Source organism: Ylistrum balloti, unplaced genomic scaffold, assembly GCF_031769215.1.
Source record: "Ylistrum balloti isolate Yb309-2 unplaced genomic scaffold, AGI_CSIRO_Ybal_v1 Utg369726, whole genome shotgun sequence".
NCBI classification, from domain to species: Eukaryota; Metazoa; Mollusca; class Bivalvia; order Pectinida; family Pectinidae; genus Ylistrum; species Ylistrum balloti.
This window is the reverse complement of record NW_026781943.1, coordinates 803,663-830,085: the sequence shown is the minus strand read 5'-3', so window position 1 is coordinate 830,085 and position 26,423 is coordinate 803,663. Positions and strand designations below refer to the sequence as shown.

At 34.7% G+C, this 26,423-nt stretch overlaps 2 protein-coding genes across 2 annotated transcripts; one reads left to right on the top strand and one right to left on the bottom strand.

Annotated features, from left to right (window-relative positions):
- Positions 1–3,525: 3,525 nt before the first annotated feature.
- LOC132565599 (uncharacterized) lies at positions 3,526–12,424 on the top strand. The gene is made up of 4 exons (XM_060230245.1): positions 3,526–3,650; positions 6,557–6,690; positions 9,895–10,120; positions 11,962–12,424. The coding sequence occupies exons 2-4, from the start codon at positions 6,577–6,579 to the stop codon at positions 12,003–12,005; spliced, it is 384 nt and encodes a 127-aa protein (XP_060086228.1). The 5' UTR covers positions 3,526–3,650; positions 6,557–6,576; the 3' UTR covers positions 12,006–12,424.
- A 1,481-nt stretch (positions 12,425–13,905) lies between these two features.
- On the bottom strand, positions 13,906–26,394 carry LOC132565597 (phytanoyl-CoA dioxygenase, peroxisomal-like). Its single transcript, XM_060230243.1, has 11 exons — positions 26,348–26,394; positions 24,857–24,963; positions 24,214–24,351; positions 23,724–23,870; positions 22,365–22,468; positions 21,590–21,641; positions 20,805–20,872; positions 17,856–17,922; positions 16,992–17,104; positions 15,831–15,930; positions 13,906–14,355 (listed from the first exon to the last, which is right to left on the bottom strand). Exons 2-11 carry the CDS (start codon positions 24,944–24,946, stop codon positions 14,296–14,298), a joined length of 939 nt encoding a protein of 312 aa, XP_060086226.1. The 5' UTR covers positions 24,947–24,963; positions 26,348–26,394; the 3' UTR covers positions 13,906–14,295.
- Positions 26,395–26,423: the final 29 nt, after the last annotated feature.

Sequence of the window (26,423 nt, the reverse complement as noted above, 5' to 3'; positions counted from 1 at the left end):
TTATTGAGTTGTTTGAGTCTTGTTAATATGGCATGTCTCGATTAGAAAAAAAAGTATAACAGCGATACTCAGTCTACTTTCTAAACCCTAACTCTTAAATCAAGTTACATTGTTACGTCTGATGCAGTTGTCAAAATTACAAACACAACAATAACATGTATAACACAAACAAAACAAACATGTTTTTTATTACCTAGATAACTAGACACAGAGCTTATATCGCACGTGATGACGTAAAGAAGAAATAAAGTGAAACAAAACAAGTCAAAATCACACACAAATAGATTACATCTTAACCTTACCTCATCCTGCAATAACACAAGGAGTTTTCCCGTATCATCCAAAGGGTCAAAGTTCAGAGGCTGATCAGAACGAAGGAATGACATCACGTGTTGTTATGTCGATATGGATCAAAACTAACCAGTTACATGTACATTCAAGCAGTCTTGGCTGCTTACAATAAAGGAGATACGAATGGACGTTGATAAGTTAGTGTACAATTTAAAAAAGTTATCTTAATAATCAAAATACCCCATCCTCCAAAAACATCATTTGCAATATTTTACGGTCCAATTACGTTTAGATTAAAAATAAAAAAAAGACCTTTATGTTTCATTTGATTTTATTTTTTCCATAGAATGAAAACAACTAATTCTAATTATATATAAAATAATTTACTATGAACATACATCTTAACATGAACAGTAGCAGCAGCAACAACAATGAAAATAACATTAACAGCAACGTCGGCAACAAAAACAATGAAAATAACATTAACAGCAACAGCGGCAAAGGAAACAATGAAAATAGCATTAACAGCAACAGCGGCACCAGTAACAACAAAAACAATGAAAAATGACATTAACAGCGGCAAAGGAAACAATGAAAATAGCATTAACAGCAACAGCGGCACCACCACCAACAAGCAAAATGAAAAATAACATTAACAGTAACAGCGGCAAAGAAAACATTGAAAATAACATTAACAGCAACAGCGGCAAAGGAAACAATGAAAATAGCATTAACAGCAACAGCGGCACCAGTAACAACAAAAACAATGAAAAATGACATTAACAGCGGCAAAGGAAACAATGAAAATAGCATTAACAGCAACAGCGGCACCACCACCAACAAGCAAAATGAAAAATAACATTAACAGTAACAGCGGCAAAGAAAACATTGAAAATAACATTAACAGCAACAGCGGCAAAGGAAACAATGAAAATAGCATTAACAGCAACAGCGGCACCAGTAACAACAAAAACAATGAAAAATGACATTAACAGCGGCAAAGGAAACAATGAAAATAGCATTAACAGCAACAGCGGCACCACCACCAACAAGCAAAATGAAAAATAACATTAACAGTAACAGCGGCAGAGAAAACATTGAAAATAACATTAACAGCAACAGCGACACCACCAACAACAAAAACAATGAAAATGACATTAACAGCAACAGCGGCAGAGGAAACAATGAAAATAGCAAGAACAGCAACAGCGGCACCACCTACAAAAACAATGGAAATGACATTAACAGCAACAGCGGCACCACCAACAACAAAAACAATGAAAAATGACATTAACAGCAACAGCGGAAAAGGAAACAATGAAAATAGCATTAACAGCAACAGCGGTACCACCACCAACAAGCAAAATGAAAAATAACATTAACAGTAACAGCGGCAAAGAAAACATTGAAAATAACATTAACAGCAACAGCGGCACCACCTACAAAAACAATGGAAATGACATTAACAGCAACAGCGGCACCACCACCAACAAAAACAATGAAAAATGACATTAACAGCAACAGCGGCAAAGGAAACAATGAAAATAGCATTAACAGCAACAGCGGCACCACCACCAACAAGCAAAATGAAAAATAACATTAACAGTAACAGCGGCAAAGAAAACATTGAAAATAACATTAACAGCAACAGCGGCACCAACAACAAAAACAATGAAAATGGCATTAACAGCAACAGCGGCAGAGAAAACATTGAAAATAACATTAACAGCAACAGCGGCACCACCAACAACAAAAACAATGAAAATGACATTAACAGTAACAGCGGCAGAGAAAACATTGAAAATAACATTAACAGCAACAGCGGCACCACCACCAACAACAAAAACAATGAAAATGACATTAACAGTAACAGCGGCAGAGAAAACATTGAAAATAACATTAACAGCAACAGCGACACCACCAACAACAAAAACAATGAAAAAAGACATTAACAGCAACAGTGGCAGAGAAAACAATGAAAAAACATTAACAGCAACAGCGGCACTACCTACAAAAAATGAAAATGACATTAACAGCAACAGCGGCACTAGTAACAAAAAATAATGAAAAATAACATTAACAGCAACGGCGGCACCACCACCGCCAACAACAAAAACACAATGAAAAATAACAATAGTAGCAGAAACAGTAACTGAAGCAATAAAAACAAGAACAACAACAAGAACAGTAGTAACAGCAAAAACAAGATCGACACTGACTAATTAAACTACAGAACGAATGTGATAAACATACAGGAGTGTTTAACGGTATCAACCTCACGTGCAAGGTAAAGCTAAGTCATGCCGGAGTAGCGGTGAACTGACAACAAACAAGTGGGCAGAAACACGTCAGATTTATCATGCAGAACTATTTCGTGATGACTCCTCATATCTTACGTCTAATGAGACTTAAGGTCGTGGGTATATGCAGTATACCTTTATTGTAATGTGCATATGTTATTTAACTGCTTACTTCCATTAGCCATCCCTGTTCTATCCAACTCTACAATCTGGTACTATTATTTAGTAATAAAGAACACATGCTCGCTTTTTTCCAATACATTTGAACAACTGCTGCTGATAAAAGTGGTTTAAGAAAAAAATGTGACTTATCAGGGGTCAAAATGAAACATTAATGCTACTTGAGTATGTATCACGATGTTTGTTGTTCTGGACAAAATATTGACAAATCTGGAAATCCTATTTACGGCTAAAAATAGCATTGTATTAGTCACGTCATATCAAGTGAAATAGGATGTGGTTAAGGAAATGTTTTAAATGAAGTCCAAAAAACGTGGAAATTTAACGATCTATTGTCAAAAGAATAATAATGAAAAAAAAACCCAAAAAAACAGGCAAACAAATCAAACCTCTATGTTTCTATTTTATACAAAACGTTACTCTGAATTTGTGAACATGTAAAAATACAATGGATGTCAAAGAATGTTTGCAATTCAGACATATTGGTTGTTTGATTTTGATAATTTACTTTCGATCTACGTTTGAACTTTTGACCGACAGTTATTTTAGTTAGCAGTTGGCAGTATATACGTTTTTTATCGTCTTTCACTAATCTATCTCCACTCCAAAACAAGTAAACAACCCCTGTGCGAGTGTCAGATTTTACTCCGCAACAATTAGCCTGCTGCCGTTTACCCCGGAAGTGCCTCACATGGTCTGCATCATTTTGGTCAACAACGACACTCGGTCGAGCATATAATGTATAACGATATTATCAGCATTGATAATAACACGCCAGCAAGCCCTCGGATGGATAATCATTCTGTTATTTACACAATAAATTCACCCCAACGCTGGCAATAAACCCACAACGGACTGAAGCAGGCTCACCATCGAAAGGTCAGTATCAGCCGAGCTCTACATACAATTAATCATATTTAGAGGTCGTTAGAGATGATAAATGTTGTTACATCATTAAGACTATTATATAGAAAATGTTATTTATGAAAAATTATATAGTTAGAGGTCTGTATCATGAATCATTATGATGTGTGTTTTGTATCTAGCTACCATTTGCTTTCCACAGCATGCAGCCTACGTGGATGTATGTGTAGCGGCGGTAGCGGATGGTAGCGTGTATGCTTTATGATAGATATGTTGTTGACTTGAAAATCGAATTCTGCGTCTTCTTTCTAATATTAATGATGATTAACCTTCTTAACGTATCAATGCTATACGGGTTCGTTCAAATAGTACCGTGTATGCTTATATATGTTATTGTTTAAATTCTATAGAAATGACTATTTTGTTGAAGGTTGAATTATCGACGTTTCGAACAATCACTAACATTACGATTATTGCTAGTAACAACTACCATCCTTCATCACAATATAATGATGTCATGAGTAGCTTTAAATCTTTCTTCATTTCCTAGCTGATCATTATCCATATGTATACTAAATTTTAAATATGTATGTTTTTCTCAGTTTCTTCGTCCTGTTCGTCTCTTCGTCCTCTCTCTCTCTCTGTTTCTCTCTCTCTCTCTCTCTCTCCCTCTCTCTCCCTCCCTCTCTCTCTCTCTCTCTCTCTCTCTCTCTCTCTCTCTCTCTCTCTCTCTCTCTCTCTCTCTCTCTCTCTCTCTCTCTCTCTCTCTCTCTCTCTCTCTCTCTCTCTCTCTCTCTCAATTTGTTTCTCGTTCATAAAGAAAGAACGAAATGACTTGTATATTTATATTCCCATACAATTTTTTTCACAATTTTCAATATGGTAAAATCATACCTTTTCGTTGGGCTTAACTATCATGATTAACATACAAACAAAAACAAAAAAAGCCCTTTACTGACAATTCACTTGGATGAAGAAATGGAAACAAATTCCAGATGAAAATTAAGGATTTTACAACCTCGTTATAACAAATTTAGGAATTAAAATTGTCTTTATAACTGCAAAACTGTAAACTTTCAAGATGATTCAAGGGATTGTACAAATATCACTCAACATGTCAAAAGTCAATTTACGTTTAGCATTAGCCACAGTTTAGCCTTGAACATGTCAAGGTTTAATACACAAATTTAGCATTAGCCACAGAGCCTTGAACATGTAAAAATCGAAATAGGAAGTAGCATTAGCCACATAGCCTTGAACATGTTAAAATCGAAATAGGGAGTAACATAAGCCACAGAGCCTTGAACATGTTAAAATCGAAATAGGACGTAGCATTAGCCACAGAGCCTTGAACATGTTAAAATCGAAATAGGGAGTAGCATTAGCCACAGAGCCTTGAACATGTCAAAATCGAAATAGGATGTAGCATAAGCCACAGAGCCTTGAACATGTCAAAATCGAAATAGGGAGTAGCATTAGCCACAGAGCCTTGAACATGTTAAAATCGAAATAGGGAGTAGCATAAGCCACAGAGCCTTGAACATGTCAAAATCGAAATAGGATGTAGCATTAGCCACAGAGCCTTGAACATGTCAAAATCGAAATAGGGAGTAGCATTCGCCACAGAGCCTTGAACATGTCAAGGTCGAAATAGGATGTAGCATTAGCCACAGAGCCTTGAACATGTAAAAATCGAAATAGGAAGTAGCATTAGCCACATAGCCTTGAACATGTTAAAATCGAAATAGGGAGTAACATAAGCCACAGAGCCTTGAACATGTAAAAATCGAAATAGGGAGTAGCATTAGCCACAGAGCCTTGAACATGTTAAAATCGAAATAGGAAGTAGCATTAGCCACAGAGCCTTGAACATGTCAAGGTCGAAATAGGGAGTAGCATAAGCCACAGAGCCTTGAACATGTCAAAATCGAAATAGGAAGTAGCATTAGCCACAGCGCCTTGAACAAGTAAAAATCGAAATAGGGAGTAGCATTAGCAACAGAGCCTTGAACATGTCAAGGTCGAAATACGATGTAGCATTAGCCACAGAGCCTCGAACATGTCAAAATCGAAATAGGGAGTAGCATTCGCCACATAATTCAATAAATGTCACAATTTTGCAAATACAGAGTAATTTTCAAAGAACGACAAGTTCATATCATACCGTGCCATTATTCAAATAAATTGACTGGTAGAGATACTTATACACGACGTGCTCACTTCGACCTTCAATTAACAGGCAACAAACGGAGGAAGGCTTTTTCCATTGCTTGCTAGTCACAAATTGCCTTGGCATTTTTTTTAATTCAAAATGCAATAATGTTACACATATATAAATTACATATAGGATGCAAAATAAAGTCAAAGCTTATCTTAATTCCTTTCGCAAGTACAAACAGATAAATCTTTGGAAGTGGCAAGCATTTTAGTGACAGGGAATGAACAATAATAAAGTTAAACAATGAACACAGTCATATAGATGAGGTGAATGTTGACGCCTTAAATTGTGTATTGGTAAATACAAGTTACTTTTAGTTAAGAGAGGATGATATTGAAGTATTACAGGTAGAAAACACATCATGGTTGTGACGGTATTGTACTTTTCGAATCAGTCAGGCGTCAATCTCCAGACCAATCCGGAAAATTCAATAGAAACTCAGAATAATTATGACGAATGCGGAGGGTCACAGAAGACCAAGCTCTGCCGTAATACCTCATGTGATAATGATGTTATAATCACAGATTTTCAAATCCGCATCAGATGCCCAGACAGTGAGATAGTGACATTATCAATATCAAGTTGATTGCAGTGTTTAAACCTTGCCCGTCTGAACAAACTCCCGTTTACTCTTTAAATCATTTTCAATAGGTTGACATTTAGGAATTCCGTTTATTGATTATTTGGAATTTCTGTTTTACAGTTTAACAAACCATAAAGACGATGAAGTGCTTAATGAGAGAACTATTTCCTTGTTTGATGTTGTTGGCGCTGTGTTCCTCACTTCCTGTCCGCACTTCTTTGAGAGATAAATCGGCATTGAGTTTACTGAAGCAGGTAAGACTATTAGAATTAATGTTATGACTACGTTTTCTGCTAATTCATTACAACATCAATAACCGTATTGGACCGAATAATGTGCCAAAGCCAGAGTCTGATATCGACGCAATCCATATATTATTGCATAGTGCAATAATTCAACAAAAAGGAATTAAACGGCACTTTCTGGAAATATGGACAAACCTTGGTATAGAGGAGGTTGGCGTTGTCCTGGTGAGTGCTGTGTCATCTCCTACTTCACGGACTTGGTTTTTTTTTGTTTGTCTTTTTCTTTTCCTTTCACTTCCACGTGACACTAAATAAATAACATTTATACCAGGTTGCATATCGATGTCAGTATAAACGTACTATTTCTGCCAATATCATAAGAGTTTACTTTTTGGTAAGTTTACAAGGAAACGCCTCGAGGATTCCAAGATGGCGGTCATTGTATACATGCTGGAAAGTAAAGTAGTTAGGAAAAGTGAGTCGCAATGCTAAGTTTACAACATATTGCTTTGACGCATATGCAAGTTAGTAGAAAAAATAATTGATCTTTCCACAGATGTCAATTGTGTAAAATCATTATCTGTATGGCAACCAAAGTGAGGGTCACTAAAACTTACTGCATTTGTATAAGACGGAATTCTGATTATCGACCGCGACTAAGACAGAAATAAAGTCACACAGATAATCAAAATCCTTCGGACTAGTCTCTGTGCAGTGAGTGGGCATTTCGTTGACGCCAATACAAGCTATTTATAACATCGATATTCATTATATTGTGCGATTTGTTTTGATTTGACGCCGTACTTTATTACATTACAATGTAAGTTTATTGATATTCACCTTCGCTCAAAATATCGAAATGCATTGTACCATAATACGGAGCCCGTTAACTGACATGCTCCATACTTATTTTATTTCGTTTTTTCGAAATATTAATTCGTTTAAACGAAATATTATTTCGTTTTTTCGAAATAATAATTTGTTTAAACAAAATATTATTTCGTTTTTTCGAAATATTATTTCGTTTTTTCGAAATATTATTTCGTTTTTTCGAAATAATATCTTATTTCGTTTTCTCGAAATAATAATTCGTTTTTTCGAAATAATATTTCGTTTAAAAACGAATTATTATTTCGAAAAAACGAAATAAAATAAGTATGGAGCATGTCAGTTCGGGCTCCGTACCATAACGTTTTGTGCTTTTCTTTTTATTAAAAACCCATCAAGTCGTTCTTGATATGAAGTCTTTCCGATAAAGATGTCAAAGAAGATAGCAGTAATGCAGATTCCCAGTGACGTAATGGAGGGAAGAAAGCGCGAGCGTCTGATTGTGTTTCCGGACAATGGATGTCGCATCACACATCATGCTATCTGTTTGTTAGACGACTGCGTTTGTCTGTACCTGATCTCAGATCTCTGATAACTACTGAATGACGATCACTTTTCTTAAAGAAATCATGGTATCGATTGACGTAGAGGACGGCCATATTCGTGTTTAAAATAAGGGTCTGGAACATTTTCCTTTCCCGGAAAAAATTATCCATCTTTGTTGAACGTCTCAATCAATTAAATCATGTAAAACAGATACTTCCCCTCCCCCTTCTTAAAAAAAAAGAAAAGAAAAATAGTAATATACATTTGATGTAGTATGTCTGGTCATTTGAGATGTATACATGTTTATCACAATACGGTATCGACCACAACATATAAAAATAGATTGTTTTCCTTACGGAGTCGACCTTGACTTACAATTGACCGAAACAAGCCTTTCATTATGCTTAATCTTGCAGCTAATAATGGCTACTACTGTGTTTGTCATCAGACATTGTGGTATCGCTTTTCTTTAATGGTGAAACGTTTAAACTTTTGGAACACATGGTGCTTTACATTAAGCGCCTTTGTCTATGACCAAATCAATTTTGTGTCGACTTTTGGTAAATTTACTGCAACATTTGCCTGCAATTGGAAATTTTATTTAATATTCTGTTAGCATTTTAGTCATAGTCTAGAAACAAAACGAAACATTTCCATTTCACCGGACACGAGGTCACAGAATCAGAAATACATAGCTACATTAATACACGGTGCCTGACTTTAGATAATTTCTACTAAGTCCGGGATTAGGAATATAACGTCCGAAATACGATTACAGATATATCGACATAGGACATTCTCTATTAGAGACGAAAGTGCTAAATACTAATTAGGTCGCGATTCTGCTAGATATTGACGTTGTAGTATATGTCCCTCCTCCCAAGAATATGTGAGCAGACAGGGTTATTTTGAGGCGGGGTCTCCTTGAAATAACGGATGGCTACCTTACTGAATAACATGTTGGAGGCCCATCGCACGCCGTCCATAGCAAGCAGGGTAACGAACCTTACTCCTGGTCACACTCAAGTCATAACAGACTGTTTCTCAGCTTCCTTGTCTGATAAGATGTGGAACATCTCATATTAACTCAACAAGACTGACGGTTCTTCCGCAGCTCGTCTTGATTCACGTTCTTTCGTTATTTCCTACATCCTACACATGTATTTTTTTTTATTAGTATGGATTTTTTTCCGAATATTAATTTTTTGCTTTTCTTTTTCATTAGTGAAAAAATGGCAAAACATCTTGTGATTAGATTAGAAAGTAGGCAAATCAGAATGAAGAAGTATGAGGAGTAAATATTCAAATCTTCCTTAGTACAAAATGATAAAGCGGCTCGGATTTGGTACAGAAGGCAAATACTACCAGCTGGTATGTTCACGTATCAAACATTTTTTTTATTTTCAACATTCATTGTGATAAATAGATACAATATGCGTACAAAGGTATACGACTCTCCGGGGTTAAATTCTCTAGTTGATGAGGACTACAGGGAAAGTTTATGGTCTCCACCACCTCTCTTGGAAGTATTCTATTTCCCTGAACGATAATAAGCCATTAGATGTGTTCCACGGTCGTTAGTACACCTGATGATTTCGTTATTGTGAACCGGCTTCCCGTTTGAGTGATTGACATTACTTACCTGAACTGACCAACATTTAGAGTCATTGAATGTTCTACCGAAGACAATAACTCTTCCTGAAAACATTTCTTGTATTCTTTTGTGAATTTCCAAGGTTCCCGTGGTAAATGTTTATTTTGTTCATATCTTATCCATGTTTCGTCGATATTGGTTTGACAGAAGATTTTGTAAATATGTCGACGTTTCCTATTTTGCAGAAGCGCTCCGGAGAGGAATCATCAATGCGAGAATCTGTTTATTTAATTGCCATGGTGATCGGACAAATGGATGAAAATCATGACGGCATGATAGACATAAACGAGTTACAGAATCTATTCCTCACAATGAACCAGAACATAGATGTTGATACAGCGCAATACCTCTCGGAGGAGGTGTTCGGAAGTCTGGAATTTGAGCATAATGATGGAAAGCTTCCGATCATTGGTAAGGCATGACACTTTATAAAGTTAAGGATTTTTCTCGGTTTTGTCAAAAGCACAATGGATTTTTTGGGGTTGAAGTAATGAGATGGGCTATTTCTCTATCAATATTACTTTCAATATATTTTCTTTCGCGATTTTTCCAGTTAACCTCTAGAAAATAAGTCTTTCCAGTATGTGATGTCGGTACATGCACTCGCCTTTCACCTAGCCGACCGGGGTTCGATTCCCGGAACGGACGTGAAAAGGTAAGGGGTCACCTGCCCGACCACGTGGGTTTTCCCCGGGTACTCCGGTTTCTTCCCACAATAAGACCCCTCGCGCGCTTACATCCGGGCCAACAAGAGTGATTAGTATAAGTTGACATAACTTGTTTCGCAATTGTTGTAAAATAAATAAAGTTTATATTGTATATATATGTATTGGAGTATAACAATAATACGAGTGGGCAAAGGACAGTCCGGAACATAAAAGAATAAAAACAAGCTGTGTATAGATTTCTTAGAAATAGAATCTGGACTTGTGTCTAATAACCGATTTTGCTTATATTACAACAAATATTTAAAACAATTTAAAACTTGAATTACTCTTGTTATGCATTATAAAACTACGGAGGAGTTCCTGGGGAAGATTAATATGATCGGGCAGGTGAGCCCATTTTCCATGGGAAGAAAGGATTTATATTTGGCTCTTAGCCTTCCGGATATAGAAAATAACTTGGTTCCGAAAGGTTCTAAATTTAGTGGGGGAGACGTAATCCGATTTAGCTTTAGAATGCTGACGATTTCCCTGTAATAAGACGGATTTCACAACTTTTCCAAATTTTCTCCTTTTGTACAAAATTTGTTACTTCTGCAGCAGAAATAAATATGTTTCAGGATTTTAACAGTAAGTACAGGTCATGTTACTCACGTTATACAATATTTTTCTCGTTTTGAAGACTGATATGTAGGACGTCGGATTCTTGACATTTGAAGGAATCCTATAGGGATATGTATAAATGTCGTCTCGGACCTGTTGGCCTCATTCTGTATGACGTTAGTTCACGATTTATGCCTCAGTGTTTAACACAACAGTCCATTCCATTCTTACAATCCTGTTAAAGAATTCCCAAACTTTACACATTAAAGAAGTCGATGTGTTTATAATGCCGTTACTTGTTCATGACCTTTTCACACTAGAAATCTATCCTAGGGTTAGAAATACTTTGTAGTTCCCTCTCGGCTTCTTTCTTGTAGTACGGGTACAAGTTATATTGGCCCGAGGTCAAAAGTGGCGTACAACATTTCACGCAAGGTTGTTTCCAAATGCTTGTAAATGTGACTTTAACTAAAGAATAAGAAAGTATGGATCTATACCCCTGAACATTCACGATTGAACAGAAATTATTATTTAGATAACATGTTATTCAAATGGATTTTATGTTGGATTTCACAACCGGAAGTTCTTAGTCTGCTATTGCAGCAAAGAACACGCTGCGTTCTGATTAGTCAAATTTGAGATATTTTATGAATAAAAGTGGTACCAAAATCTGCCTGCGGATGTCGTCATGATTTAAAGGACATACCCTTAGTAAAGGTCGTCCATTAAGAATTAAAGGGAGACAACTCCAAAAAAGGGCAAAATAAAAGATTAATAATGAACCACATTTCTTTTAAACACATATTTTAGCAAATCACTGGTATTTTCCTAGGCTGCCTCCTAGGTTTAAAAATTAATGTCCTTGGCGTCATTGAATCAGCTATATGATGCAATTCAAATCTTTGGCTTTACTATTTATCTATTTCTAGATATAAATCCCTTATTTTAATTTCATTTTCGAATTGTTTTTTGTTTTTCCAACAGATCTGGCGATATTCTTTGATTCAAACTATATGGGAATCTTCTGATTGATAACATCACACAAAATGGATGAAACTGGACCAACCAAATAGAAGGATACTAGAGGATGTGAAATTTTCACAATATGAAGTTTTCATTCTTTCAACAAGTGATGGGACTGTACATTCCAAAGACTCCTAAAGCAATCTCAAGTGTATGAACAGAGGATTTCAAGCTATATTCATTTCATATGTTGTGGATTTTCATTCGATGGAATTTTAGTTTATCATTTATGTTTGGCTCTCAGATGTCAAAATTTGAAAATATTAATGAATAATAAGAAAATCAATATTTGATGAGTAAAGTACCATATATTGATGAAATTCTCAAAATCAATATTTGATGAGTAAAGTACCATACATTGTAGAAATTCTCAAAACCAATGAAAATCATTTAACTTGTCAAATTAATTAACAGGTTATCAAAACGATGGAAAATTAAAACTTCTCCAGACAAACAAAAAATTGTTTTTAATGTTTGTATTGAAGGTCTGGAAAAAATTGTTATCAATTGCCCCCAAAATCTATCAAAATGGCACTTTTTCAGCATCTAAGCATTTCCAATCCCTCTCCCTCCCTCCCCTCCTCTCTCTCTCTGTGTATATATATATAGTGAAAATATGGTAAATTCTCTGTGTCCAGAAAGCATATAAAAACTTTGCCAGTTTTTTAAGTTTATATATATATATATATATATATATAGTTAATGAAGATATGCAAGTGATAATATAAAGAAAATTGTTAAAAAAAACAAACAAGAAAAAGTTTTTCTTGTGTGTTTTTTTAACAATTTTCTTTATATATATATATATATATATATATATATGTGTGTGTGTGTGTGTGTCCTAAATACAGCAATGCACTCAGATACCAACAGATGTGAAGCATTTTCACATGGTTTGGAGAAAGCAGAAATACCAGGCACAATCAACAAACAAAACAGGAAGTGTAATTTTTTTATTGATAAAGATAAATATTTAAAATACAATACAATGCTACAAAATCAATTCAAAACAGAAATAAACAAATTTCTTTTTTTCATTTCATTGTGAATATCAAATTCAGAAGAATCTTTCTTGGATGATAATTAGATTTTACAAAGCAAAGCACTTGAATCAATAAGAAGATCATAGGTATGATGGGTATAAACAGCAGTGATAGATCCAACACTCCACCACAAACATACATGTTTATATTATACTAACAGAGCTTCATATGAAATAGAATTACTCATTATTTATATTCAATCAAGATGATCATATCAGCAGTAATTCCCAAACCCACAGACTCAATTGTATTAATTTCAAGCTGAAATTTCAAAGTTATCAAAAAGGTAAGCAATATTTCGTGTCATTTTATCGGTCAATAACAGTGAGGTGACACAAAAATGAAATTAACTTGTTGATAAAAAAAACTGATTTCAAAACTTGTATCAAAATAACTGGACTGGTTAGAGTTTCAGAGTGGTTGGTTCTAGGTCACTATCACAACTTCTAAAAAAATCTTTTTCAGCCATCTAGCTGTTTCATTCTTGACGGATTTTGATAAAACCACACTTGATATCCCGGATAGATTAAAGTTTCAGGATTGTTTGGTCAAGGTCACTTAATACAGCAAACCAGATGCTTCACTACTTTTAATCAATTTTAACACACAGTTAAAGCACTAGAACAAATTTGAGCTTCACGGTTGTTGGGTCAAGGTCAAGACAAAGGTCACTGTTACTATTTTAGAAAATAGTTACTAGTGCTCTAGTGCTTCATTTTGTACAGGATTTTTTTCAAACCTCACACACTTACAAATTACAATAACATATTATTGTAGAATGGTTATAAAAATGTTTTGTCAGATTGTCATACTTACTTATTGCATCATTACATTAATATCAAAATTTTTCTTTCCCCCCCCCCCTAATTAACACCAAGCATCTTTATAAATTCTTACAGTGTAATAGCATGTATTACTTTAGCAATACTCAGAATGCTTGTTAAAACTATAAATCTGTTTTCAATGTGAATTATTGTCATGAGATAAAAGATACTTCCAACGCAAGGATTTCACCAGATATTTGTCTTTTGTTAGTGGCTGTGGTCTCCCACGCCACAGATGTAAAGTAGAGCTATGGCTTCAGGCATATCGGAATAAAATGGAAATCTGCTTGGATCAATTATCTTTGTGATAAAAGATTATCTCAATGTTATATCTGTTTAAAAATTGATCGGTTTTAATCATTTAATCACAAGATTTGCCCTGTATCAGCATGTCAGTCTAACACAACACAACACATGCCAGATGAATGTCATGACATCCATGATGGGTCAAACACCAATGGGAAAAACTGACCGCCCATCTTTTCACCCTGAAAAACACAAGTTACCTTTGATCTGAAATCACTTCAGACAATTATACGCCTGGGATCTAGAGCTTAAAAAACATTAAAACACTTGGGATCCAGAACCTACAGATCTGCCTTCTGCTGATATTTATGTATTTTTGTTTTGATTAAATATTTCCTAAGAGTACAATATCTGCTACCTTTGTAGGGCAGTATCTAAGGTTAATTTCCGATAACTGATCCTATTTTCTGTGTTACTGACAGAAATATAGTATCAGATGTGGACAAAGTAATTCTGTACAAACCAACAGATGAGAGATAAATATGCAATTATCGTAAAGTCCTTTTGAGTGATCTGATAAGGCTAACTCACTCAGGCATAAGTTATAGCCAGTATGTCACTGCTGAACACTCTCCATACAACTCCCCACGTAAACATGTTCAATCATCAACTTCACTGCTGGTTATCTTGACTCTTTGAATTTCAGTTATCTCACACCTTTTTCTGAATTATTTATGTAACCCAGGTAAATACAAGCCACAATATACCACCTGGCTAGGGATCGTTTCAGAGTCAGACTAGTAAGTCAGGCATCTTGGGTTCAAATCTTAGCAGAGACATTGAAAACAAATATAACCTCAGTAACATTGATGCCCATGTAGGGACTAGGAAATTATACTATTGTTATTTTCTTAAGTACTGCTGTAACCCCTGGAAACATGATGACAAGTTATTTCCTGGAGGAAGAGTATGTAACCCTGGTAAATACTACTCACAACATACCACTACCCAAGGGAGAACTTCTCTTTAGCATTAGACAAGTAAGCCATGGGTCCTGGGTTCGAATCCTTGCAGAGGCATTGAAATAAAAATGACCTCTGTTACACCTACTTTAGGGTTTACAAACTCCTGAATGATTAGTTATCTTCCCAAACTCAGGTATTACACCTGATATTGACTCTTCTTCAGAACTATCTCCCCTTACTTAGGGTTGAGTCACTACAATCATATGGTTCATTAACATCTTTATTATGAGTTATCTCCCCTACCTTTTGTTCTCAATTACCATGGACTCCCTTATGCTCTTCTTCCATCCCTAACACCCTCCCTACAAAAGTCTCATTGAATCATCACCATTTCTTTAACAATTCATTTATATCTGTGTTATGAATGTTCTCCTCTGTTTGTTTAAAACTTTTCAATTATGCGATTATCTCCCTACCTTCTGAGATTTTTAAACTTCCCTTACTTCCCTTTCCCCATGTTACACTACCCCATCTATAATGAGTTCAAAAAGTCTCAAAAGTTATCTCCCCTACCCTTTGTAATACTACAGCCCCTCTTTTATCCATAGTGATTCATTTCCCCCTACCAAACCCTGATAAATCACAAGTTATATGTACCTGAATTTAACTTTGAGTGATCATTCATTCTTGTAGAACAATCACTTCAAATTATTCAAAAAGATAATACATTTATTTACAGTGACCTCCCTTACCTTTGGAATTTTAATGTCTTTAAGTAACTCTTCATTGGTGCTTGATTTCACTCCATCTGCAAAATAGTTCAAAACTGCTGCCCGTCTTGGTCCATCAGACCTAATGTAAACAAAAGAAAATGGTCACACTCTGCAGCCCTTTTTTATAATTATAGAATATATGCATCTCTCATGTAACTTTCATTTGTGGTTGAACATAACAAGAGGTCCTATGATCCTGAATTGCTTGCCTCTGACAGTGACAGTTATGACATTTGGTCTGTTGTTTAATGATAATAAGTCATTCAAATTGAAGAGTTGATGCCAGTTGTAAGGGTGGACGCCACGTCATGGCTGAAGCTCACATGGCCCTTTGGGCCAGGAGAGCTAAAAATCAAATTGACCAGCAAAAGGTAAGGCAGGTAAATGCTTTTTTAACTTGTAATATAAGAATTAATGTAGAACATGTCTCCGCTTCATGTAAGTAGATGTATTGCTGTTTTATGAATTTGCTTAAGTTTTCAATGTGATATTCAACTTTTTGATAAGGAGTACAACTTGTTGTTATGTTGCTATGGGGTAATCTTGAATCAAATCTATTATGGGGTTCTCAGCATAGGAGATACTGAATCTGAATGGGATGGGACAGAACAACATAACCTGTGTAAATCCCCCAACCCCCACCCTCAGCCCCCTTATCATATCATATGTGACTCATCAGAATTCTAATCCCACAAACTCTACTTTAAAAGAAGCCCACTATATTGTTCAATCATCAGAGTTATTTGATGGTACAGTAGAACCCACTTAATCTCACATTTGTAAGTGTCACTTTCTGGTTAATATCACGTTTTCTTGAAACACCAATTGTTTCCCTATATATTCTATGTAATCCAACATCTGATGATGTCACTTATTTTCATGTGGACAATGCTTAATATCTCTTCATTTTGCCAACTACCACAAAAACAAAAAAAAAAAAAAAAAAAAAAAACGCAGATTAATCACAAATGAGGACTGGATATATGGATTCATGCCTGAAGGTCTTAGGTCTGATGTTGGTATCAAAACTTGTTGAAAATGTTGGAATATGAACAATAGGACATCAGCAACTTTCTCCTTAAGTGTGAAATCAATAGCTTCAGTTAAATATTGATTTATTAAGTTTCACATGGGATTTACCTGTTTCCGTAAGATCCGTGTACAGCTAGAGCATGGTGAAAACTTGCGTGACCTTTACGGAGTTTTCCACACACTGGTTTAAACTGCAGTTTTTCCTCCTCTGTAAGGATAGTCTGCAAAGGAACATAACTAATGCATTTGCCAGAATCAATGAAATGTTTACTGTATCAGTCTGATTAACATTATAACCTTAATACAATTCAAGCTTCTAAAGGATACTGATCAGTTTATACCAGCATCAGTACCTTTGTTTTACAGTAATTTTATGCTACATATCAATACTACCAATAACAACTATGGCTTAACAGTCTGGGAAGGGAAATAATGTTTACACTGTAGCTCATTAATCTTTTAATTGTTTTTAATCTTCGGGAAAAACATTATTTTTTTAACCAAATAACATGACATTTTGTCCATTGATTAATGAGAAAAAGTCATTAAAATAGATAAAATGCTGCCAGATGGACGACGGATAAGGGATGGATGGCCAACAGATGTCACACCATGGTTAAAGCACAATTTACTGTGATTTTGAGTAGAAATTTAAGTACAAGTATGTACATTTACCACAGTAAAACTGGTCTAATTTATGCCATAATATCCATAGTAAGATGTCAAAGTCACATACTGACCAGAATAACAGGACCTTTAAACCCATAGAGGCTGGACATTACAATAATATAGAATTACCTCCCTTGTGTGTTATATCATAATTATGTGTCATAAAGATATGATATCATTGTTATTATAAATCCAGTGCTAGGTGGTGGGGAAGATTTTCCTGCCTTCAGTACTAAAACTGTTCCCAGAACAAAGTGTGAATTTATGTATATGGTGTTAGAAATAAACTCCTTCTGACTTCACCTGTATGGATTCCATATCTGCAAAATTAAAGTCAGTCACAGGAAGAGGATTTCCATTTCTTGTCCATCTGTAAAGAATATCAACTTTGCTATCAACTTTATTGTAACTAAACACAACACAATAACAACGTAAACTCACAGACTTTGCATAGAATCAAAAACACATGTACACTCCTATAAAGCCAAGTACAGGAGAAATTATAACAATTTTACATAATCCAAACTTTAGTGTAAATTATACTGGATTGTTTGAATGAGAAAATGTGTTGTTAGTTTCACTATGATCTGTTTGTTCTCCATGTTTGTGTTGTTCTGATGTCCCATTATCCCCCTTATAATGACAGCAGCCAGGAGACTAGAACCCCGAGTTTTCAGATTGCTGTCTGATTGGTATCATTATAAACCAGGGTCACAGTAATCTGTATTATGATATACGTGTGTCACAGACTGACAAATGTCACTAGTACAGAGCTACCAACATTTATTTTAAGGATCCTTAACCCAGAAATTTTCAAATTTGTTAAGACTACCTCTTTTTTTTTTTTTTTTTCAAAATACAAATGAAGTTCTTCTGTCACATGTAGATATAAAATTAAATCAAAAGATAACAGAAAAATAACTTAGCAACAGGAATCATTACAATAGACCTCACTTCCTTGTATCCTTCACTGACAACCGCTAAATGTTACTACTACAGGGCTTTATAGCTAATACATCAAATAAAAACTTATTAATTATGGTTTTAAGATTGAGAAACAAAAAATTAATTTACATCATGTTCTAAATTTCTCTGTAATTTGCTATGCTAATTGTATTAGGTTTAACAGGTTGCAGCCAACTTACAAGGAATTTTGCCTAAAGAGATGACAACCCATAATATATCTATAACCTAATTGTACAACAATGAATTCTAAATACATTTAGTATCTAAACATTATAAGTAACAAATTATTCCACTTTTGATATTCAATGACTTTGTAAAAAAAATAAAATATATTTCCACAGTTAAAATCTGTAATTTCTATGTCTATTGTTTTTAGATTGATTGTAAGTTGAAAATAATTGGGTCACTTTACCATATTAATACAACTGTTTGTAATAACACACATAATACATCACATGGTAAATTCAAAATTCGGGCCAAGCCACCTTAAATGTGATAGAAGTCCTAATTTATCCCAATATTGGCTCTCATTCCAAACATTCCATCTGTGACTTTATAGTTTATTTATCATTATATAAAAATACCACTAAAAAGTATATTCTAATATAGAGAACAGTGTATAATGAAAACTGAGTCAATTCTTGATATAAACTATAGTGTAGAGAATGAACATCATATAAAGAGATTGTTCTCATTCAGAGAGTTTTCATCTCTTAAATGAACTTTTCCCAGTGAGAACATTCCTTACATGGACAATTTGTACCTGTTTAAAAAAGGAACTGTGGATACAGAACATTCTTCTAAGGATTTAATTATGTCATATTCAAAGGAAATTGTTCCAACGCCTCAATAAAACACCTGTGCTAAGAAAACTTGTAAAATCTCACCACCTGGACCACGAAAATCAAATACACCTGTTTACCTCTTAATTACAAAGTTCAATGGATATTTACTAAAATATATTTCAATAACTTGTTAACCAAGTTTTAAAGAGACAACAAAAATGTTCCGTTATAACTCGGGTAAAGCAGCGAAGCCATCTGGAATTATGGTAAGTTTTGTATCACATGATATTTCTTGATATTGATTATATTCATTGCTTATTTATATTTGTATGGTAAAGAAATTTAAGAAAAAAGTTAATCTCTTTCGGATTTTGATTTCAACGTGAAATTTCTAGTTGTGACTGGTTCAAACATTGTAACAGCTATTTACTGAAGTTCCTAATTTTTTGGGGCTACTTTTTCAGAAATATCCTAGCTTGAGTAAGTCTGCTGGGATTCAATTTTGTGCATGTCTATAAATCAGAACCCATGTACACATTTTTGTTGAGATTTTAACTCACTGCAAAATGTTTGCAAAGTTTGAATTGTGAGATTTCTTTAATGACCATGCATAGACTGAAATTAAACCCCTACAAATTTTACAGTATGAGGGCAAAAATAAAGTGAAATTAGGGCCACAAGTAATAGGAAAATGCCACCAGGGATAAGGTGAGGTTAGTGCTACTAGGAATAGGGTACAGATAGTATTACTAGAAAAAGAGCGAGGTTAGTGCCACCAGGGATAAGGTGAAGTTGGTGCCACTAGGTATAAAATGAGGTTAGTGCTACTGGGAATAGTGTACAATTAGTACCACTAGGAAAAGGGTGAAGTTAGTGCCTCTAGGAATAGGGTGATGTGAATGCCACCAGGAATAGGGTGATGTGAATGCCACCAGGAAAAGGGTGATGTGCATACCACCAGGAATAGGATGATGTGAATGCCTCCAGGAATAGGATGATGTGAATGCCACCAGGAAAAGGGTGATGTGCATGCCACCAGGAATAGGGTGATGTGAATGCCACCAGGAAAAGGGTGATGTGCATGCCACCAGGAATAGGGTGATGTGAATGCCACCAGGAATAGGGTGATGTGAATGCCACCAGGAAAAGGGTGATGTGCATGCCACCAGGAATAGGACGATGTGAATGCCTCCAGGAATAGGATGATGTGAATGCCTCCAGGAATAGAGTAATGTGAATGCCACCAGGAAGAGGGCAATGTGAATGCCATCAGGAATAGGGTGATGTGAATGCCACCAGGAATAGGATGATGTGAATGCCACCAGGAATAGGGTGATGTGAATGCCTCCATGAATAGGATGATGTGAATGCCACCAGGAATAGGGTGATGTGAATGCCACCAGGAATAGGGTAATGTGAATGCCACCAGGAATAGGATGATGTGAATGCCACCAGGAATAGGGTGAGGTTAATGCCACCAGAAATAGGATGAGGTTAGTACCTGTGAGATCCTGGGACATAGTAGAGACCTCCATTCTCCTCTGTCTGATTGTCCAGAGCAATATGGACCTACATAGAGAGGTGATCAGAGGATAATTCAGGGTTGTAATGGTATGGCTGTCATTGATGGCAAAATTTCATTGATTTATCAACTGGTGAAAGTATTAATGTATCTAAATGCTGGCTGTGATTGTGCAGTAAAGTTTTATTTCCTGGGCTCAACCCTATGAAACTTGAAAAATACAAGAAACAAGAGTATCAGTGAAACTGACAAATGCTCCCTGAAATGACTTTATTGGACACAACATTTTATGGAAGGGCAATAATTCTGTAATTAACAAGGTGCATGCTCTGATTTTAGAATAGAGCACATTGATCAATGTATACACCAAGTTTCACACTCCTAGCTTTAATACAACCAAAGTTATCTTCATCACACAAAATTTTTACATAGGCAATTACTCTGCACTGAAATGTCATGAACCCAGACTTTGCTCCACTGCATCTTGCTTTTGTATGACTGACGTATACATCACATTTCAATATCCCAGTTTAAATGCAGGCAAAGTAATGCTTCAGGAACAATATATTTAAAAGGGGCAATAACTCTGTAGCTATGGGGTTGAGGGCCCTGAATTTAGTACTGCACATTCTTTTTCTATGCATTACATCAAGTTTCATGATCCTTGTTTAACTGTGGGCAAAATTATGCTCCAGACAACAACAAAGTGGTAACTATATGCTTCCCCGAAAATATCTTGTAACCTCTTGACAAGTAATACTTACTGTGAGGTGCATCATGGGAGTTGTTCTGGTCCAATAAGAAAAATCTTGGTGCCTGAAAATGAATTAATTAATTGATTAATGAAGAAAACAAAAATGAAAGTTATAATTATTTTTCCCTTTTTATAATGGTGGCATGTCAGTTTCATGATTTTTTTTATTTAATTTTTTTTTTTCAAATAAAGGACAAATTTTGTGATAAACACATTGATTGGTAGAAAGTTGTCATACCTTTGTATCTATAATTTGAATTATCAGTATAATAACATATTTTTTCTGTTATAAGTCTACATGTCATCACATAATACATCTATCCTCCATTAGACTCACCACTGGGCCAACTCATGATCTCTGTGTACAGGTGGACATAATACTAGGCAATGCTCAAGCTTTCATTTCTAATGGAACCCAGATGTATGTGGATGAGATTATTATCAGCCACAAGCTTAATACCTGATGAATTTTGTACTATACATATTCTCTACTTGCAGAATTAGTCCCCAACAGGAGTTTGAAACTGCAATAAGTCTGCTACTATAGTGGCTGATATAGGACAAGGGAGATTACTGGTACTACCTTTGTGGTGTTAGTTGTATTGTAGAAGTTTTAGCAGTCTTTTTCCAGATATTCATACTGATCATTCAATAAAATCACAAAATAATTAGAATATGTATGGACTTTGTGGTATCAAAATAACAGATGAAAGTACAAAGATAATTCTTTTGAAATTCATGAACTTTTTAAAACAAAAGTTTTTAAGCTATAACACTATACTTACCAGGCAACTACACCTCCATGCTTTGCTGGCTTCGCGAACAGTTGGTCATGCCAGAAACGTACAGGCGTTGTCTTGTTCTGAACTAGCAGTTGTGAACCAGGAACCTAAAGGATATAGTTGAACAAATGATATTTCTCACTACAGTCACAAATGTACTTAATCAAAAAGAATCATCATCAACGCCTCAACTCATGGAAACTGTAGTTCATTTACATATCTCATGGCTTTCCAGCAGACATAGCAGATATATCATAGTTTTCAGATATAACTTATCATAGTGTAATACATTTTGGCAATTAGAAAATACACAGAGTAATAGTGGCAAACAAGTGTTATCTAGGAAGCAGTGATAGGAATTGGTCCAAGTTTCATAACTGAAAATTAAAAATATGTTATCCATAATCATAATCAGTTTCTTATTTTAAATGCAAAATATTTGTAGTCGTCGGTTTCCATTCTGATTTCCCAGAGTTACTGCCCTTTGTTTCACTCTGTTTCCTGCATTGCAATTATTGTAGATTTTTAAATCAATGACTATTAGAAGCTTTCGATCTGTTACTAAACCTGTATCTTCTATTTACTGAACACCACTGACACAAGTCTTTTATTGTCTTCAGGTTGTATATTATCTCTAAATAAACAACTTTACATCTCTGGGATCTCCGAGTTATTCCAGAGCTCTAACCATTACCTGTAATCATCTTTACAATTTTGGAAACGACTAAAAATGAATAAAATAAAAACAAATTCCTTATTCAATTAATTTCCAACTGCTTTTGATAACTGACCCAGTACAATCCAGTAGCACCAATATTTTTCCTTATATAGACTAAGCAATATCTCTCAGTCTGATTTTATACTAAGTCACTGAAGCCTGAATTGTGGGTAACACTCGGCATCTGTATCATGCATTGTAACACTGCAAATCTTTCATCTATTGACAGTACTGTTCTTTTTTTCCTTTTCCTGCAGACAGATGAATGAATCAACGGATAGGTCCGTAGTTCCTGCTTCAATATTTACAAAAAAAATTTTTGTGCAGTTGAAAATATACCCATGATAAATGCTAGCTGCCATCTAATGCTTTACTAGAGAGATTCTCTTTCTAGCTGATGATTGGTTGAGTGTTAGTCTAACAAGGCCAAGGTTTTGGTTCAATCCCTAATGGAAAGCATTGGAATAAATAACAATGTTACAATTAAATCAAACTTTAGGTAAAACCAGTGTTATTGTATGGGATTTTCAATTACAAGAAAACAACATGAAAATCCAAGACAATTTTTTTCTGATTCCAAATAAACATGAGTGATAAATGGAAAGATGACAGATGAACACTTAAAACACAAAAATAAAACCTACCACAACTTGAGGGAGGAATGCCAGATCATGGAAGAGCTCAGTCAACCTCCAATGCCCCAGACAATGCATTAACACATTGTTAGCATCACCACTCTGGTTGCTATGGTATTCATACAACATACCCATTCCATTATGTTGGTTTTCACCCTAAAAAAATATCAGTTGCTGATTATGAAATAGATCATTTACAATCAACAAAATAAAATATCCCAAAATTTAATGTTCTAAATATTCATAATTTCAAAACAGACAAAAAAGTTTTAGAATATACCAGTTTCAAAGGACTCTTCAAATCTTACTTAACTAAAGCAGTTTCTTTTTCTACCTCAATCTCACTGCAGTCTTTGTCTGCTTAAAGAGCTTATATTTTAAATAAAATTGGGTAAATGGATATGAAAATTTTGGGAAAACGATATGTTGTAAGATTGTGAAAAAAGACTGTTTTCTGCTATTTGATATGAGAAAAAATCACTATAATGTTTATATTTACTGTGAAATATTGGTAATCCGTCAAAATCTTATCACAGTCTTCTTCTGACAACAGAGGGACATTCAGAAGAAAACCATCCTCCCAGAACTTCTCCACCTGATCATCGCTGAACAGGAATTTGCTCCATTCTGATTTATCCTACAAACAAATAATATTAAGTAAATATAAAATAAATATAATCACTAATTAGTATGTTGTAAGATGCAGACCACATTGATAATATATACTGCAATAAAATCACTGCAAAAAAAAATGTTCTGTGAAGAATATTTATTACTTTTCTGAGGCTGACATCAGAATGACATTTAACAAGTTATTATAAATTTGATATGCTCATATATTCATAAAAAGAAATGAAAATTAGCTACTAATAAAAAATATATATGAATACGCTGAATTTAATTGATCATCAGCTGGAAAATTATTGTTTAAGTGTAAAAATAATATGTTTGAAATAACTGCCAGAATTTACAATAATTCCAATTCACATAAATTTGAAATTGCACTAATGAAAATACAATACTTCACTTTCAAAAGATTGAACAAAAATAAACCATATTGCACTATCATTGGATTACCTCCTATTTTCTAAATATGCAAAAAGATTCAGCATGTCCCATTAAGGGTTACCTTAAGTTGTTACCTTTATGGGATTGAAGAGCTTTCCTGTGGGTTCATGTACGGTACTCCAGTCTGGAACACCTGGCATGAAATCTTTCGGAGATGCTGGCATAATTTGTATTTATTTATCTGAAACATTCAAATTACTGTTTAGAAAACATTTCTATTTTCATTAAAGAATAATTTTGAAAATTTGTTGTGGTTTTATTATTTTCTTTTTAAACACCAAAGGTTAGTGTAATTAAATTTTTTTTTTTTAAATTTCCTTATTTCTTTTGTCTATATGGGACAAAATTTAATCAAGATAATTCATAGAAATCATAATAAAACTGCCATCATACACCTGCTGTGACTGACATAACACAGGTATACATTAAATGTACTGTAGATCATTTAATTCAGAACTGGATAATGTTACATTTACCTGGGTGTTATCTTCCCCATACACACCCATCCCTTAGTCTACTGTCATTGATACAGAGATACACAGCCTAGATATCATTGTCTAGTTGTTGCTAAGCACATGTGACACATCAGTGGCCTAGATGGGCCTGTATTGATAATGCACTAGCATACTTTTTTTGGTTTTCATTTAGATATCAATGGTTTTTCCAAATTTATTCTGCAATGAAATACATTTTAGACCAAAAGAGTTGCAAAGCTACATAACATAGCTGATTAACACAGGAACAAATTTACTCCTTTAACGTAAGAGGCCACTGGTCTGTCGATTCTTTATCTAATGTTCTTGTGCTGGCTTCGACAGATGTGTACACCTGTCAGAAATTCCTGATGTGTAAAACTCTGATATTGCTGGAGTAGGAGTAGCAAGTATATAGTAACCCTTGCTCCAAAATACAAGAAGATGCAAAACTATAACATTAAAGTAGACAGAGTCCAGTAAGTTATGACCACTTGAAATGAAATCAATTGTATTTTATTACAAAAATGGTCAATAGACCTTTTATATAATTATATGATCTTCTGATAAACATGATATATCTAAGTCCGTATTTCATTCATAAAAAAATTAAGTTCAATATATTTGTAAACCAATCAATCAACAGAGAACGTATGACAGGATATCATATGTACATTATATATGTGTAGGCCTGATAGTACTAAGTTTTGATAGGTAACTATGAGTACCTGGATCTCTCTATCTCTATCTCTTTATCTCTACTGTAGGAATCCAGAGAAAAGAAAATTTAAATAAACGTATTTAACAGGTAAGTCGGTTTTATGTTGCAAAAATTAAAACGATATCTATCATATATCTATCTAACTCAATGATGTATTTCTTATCATATTTTCCCTCCTCGTATCTAATATACCATCACGTGATATACTTGTAAAACTTTGATAATTCAGTTTATGTCGTGTTTATATCGGTTTGGTAGTTTGAACGAAATCCCAGCGGTGTGACAGTATATCCTTTTGTCGGCATCTTAAAGAGCAAAATGCCAGCTTTAATGAGACCGCGAAACTACCTGTTAGATCAAAGGAATCTTACCTGTGATCGTTTGTGGAGATAGTCTGATCTCGGCGCACCTGGCCGTATCTCAACCGGAAATAGATTTCTGTAGTAG